At 48.9% G+C, this 2,311-nt stretch overlaps 1 protein-coding gene across 1 annotated transcript; it reads right to left on the reverse strand.

Moving 5' to 3' along the window:
* Nucleotides 1-210: 210 nt before the first annotated feature.
* Nucleotides 211-582, reverse strand: PtA15_15A271 (uncharacterized protein; the record flags this gene model as incomplete). The annotated part of the gene is made up of 3 exons (XM_053163461.1): nucleotides 211-257; nucleotides 322-404; nucleotides 470-582. 3 exons carry the CDS (start codon nucleotides 580-582, stop codon nucleotides 211-213), a joined length of 243 nt encoding a protein of 80 aa, XP_053027434.1.
* Between the last annotated feature and the right edge of the window lie 1,729 nt (nucleotides 583-2,311).

Below are 2,311 nucleotides of genomic sequence, written 5' to 3' on the forward strand. Positions count from 1 at the left end.
TTGTCAGTGACTTGATCCATAGCCAACTCGGCCACTGTCAGCTCATCACCTCTGCGACGACGAGAAGGGAGTGGGCGCTTGGGTCAGAGACTTAAATCTTCCAGATTCTCATTCCCTGCATTGTCATCATCATTCTCGTCATTGCTCTTGTCATTTCTCTCATCATTGAGGTCTTTTGTAAGTTCAGCCTTCTCCTCCTCTGTCAACTGCTTATAAGCCGCCAAGAGTTTCTTCATTGTTCTTGACGCCCTGCCCGCCTGGGGGGAGTAGAGAGGCGAGTGGATTTGCACTCGGGAGAAGGAGGGAGGCAGTCTGGCTTACTAGTTTGGAATATCTTACAGGCTTTGTCGGTCTCCAGGAATCGTTTCCAGCAGTTGGCTTCACGAATGGCGACACGTCGAACCCTGCAGCAAGAAAACTGCTCAGCTTGCTGTGTCTCCAATGGATGAGAGAGCAGTGTTTGACTTACAGTACTGCCCAGACCATGGGCATAGAGACATGCAGCTCAATTGCTTTGAGAATCATTGCAAGCTCCTGCTCATGAAAGAGCTCCATGAAGGCGACTTGATCAGCAGATGACATGGACGACTTGGAGTTCTCTTGGGCAAACTTGCAAAGCTGTGTTTCTGAGTTTCAATTGGAATTGGATAGCGTGGGTTATTCAGATGCTCGGATTCATCCTTTCGTTTTTTGGTATGGTGAGTTGAAAGCGAGAGGATGGTGCCGGGTTCAAAGTCAATGTGTTGAAGGCGGATGACACCGGGTGACGGCAGGAGACGGCAGGAGATGGCAGGTCGGGGCTGGCACCGGCTGGTATAGCAATGGCAGGTGATGGCGGTTGAATCTCAGGAAGTTAGTTATTTTAAGTTGCAGTAACCTTAGTTACTAGTGGGTCCCAGGATGCGGCTGCAGTTCTGGGTGTTGCGTGCACAGCAGCTGGTTGGGGGCTCGAGCCGGTTGAAGTTGGACAACATGTAAATCTGTTGCAATGTAACAGAAGTGCGGGGAGCTGGCGGGAATCAAGCTTAACTAAGCCTCTCCGAGGAGGCGCAAAGCGTCTCCAAAGGAGAGGCTTAGGACTAATGTCCCAATCTTTGCCTGAGGCTGAGAGATATTTACACGGAAAATCATGATTTCTGTGTTTACATCTCTTTTACTCATTTCTCTCAGCACAAAATTCAAAGCCTCCTATACCATGTTGTAGCCCTGCTTCTCAGCTTTTTTGTACATATTTTTTCAATTAAATTTGTCCCAAACTCGCCGCTGAGCGGCCATTCCTGTGAGGGGTTGTCTTGAGCTATGCAATGAAGCCATTGGATCATCCAAAGGTCAAGGTTGGACACACTCTCACGGGTTTTTTCAGTATTGACTTAAGAATGACAGGTCTCACCATGAAAGACCTGAGGGGACTAGGCGGTAGGTAACGTGAAGCTAACTCCAGCCTTAACTCCAACCATACACTTTTGGAAAAGTGGTAGAACCCCCTGATGATGACAAAGGGGCCATTGTTATTCAAGGGGAGTAATGCTGGAGTGCCACTGGAATTCCAGCATATTTTACTGAATGTCACCTGACACCTGTTCACATCATTTTTTCCATGGTGTCTCTTGTCAATACAGAATTTAGGTGGCTTGCGGCAGTTATACACATAAAAGGGTATTGACGTCTGATGTCTAACCTTATCTTCATGTGTTTAGGCCGGATGGGTGATCCGGTCTACATCAGGCCGGATAGGCTCTCAGGTGGAATTTTTACATTAATTTTTTTATTAGGGGAAGGCGGTAGGTGTTGTTTTGGACCGCTGAGATTATGTAGAAATGAAAGAGGACTCTAATGGTACCGGAGGCTGTGAATAAATCAGAGGGGTATACGGTGATATTTGGGTTAGAAGGCATTTTTCAACATTTGGCTGGGCAGCCTCAAGCCAAATGTTGGACATTGGCACAAGTCCCTCCCGCACACAGGGAGGGACTTGTGTTAAGTTTGGGCGGGAATCCGGAATTGGCTACTAGATCGAACTTAACACAAGTCCCCTGCTGCGGGGTGCGCCAGCCAGTTGGCTGGCTGGTTGGTTCGCGAAGCAAACCCCCCCGCAGGGGGGACTTGCGCCTTAGGTCGGCAAACCCCTAACTTAACACAAGTCCCTCTTTTCGGAGGGCCTTTGTGGCTGGCGCGAAGCGCCCCTCGCGCGAAGCGCGAGCCTCCGAAGGAGGGACTTGCGCGGTATACCCCCCTACCCTGCCTACTCTTTTTCGCATTTGGCAGGGCATTATTTTAGAATCACTATAAAATTTGATTCACTCAACCTTTT

Source organism: Puccinia triticina, chromosome 15A (assembly GCF_026914185.1).
Source record: "Puccinia triticina chromosome 15A, complete sequence".
Taxonomy (NCBI): Eukaryota; Fungi; Basidiomycota; class Pucciniomycetes; order Pucciniales; family Pucciniaceae; genus Puccinia; species Puccinia triticina.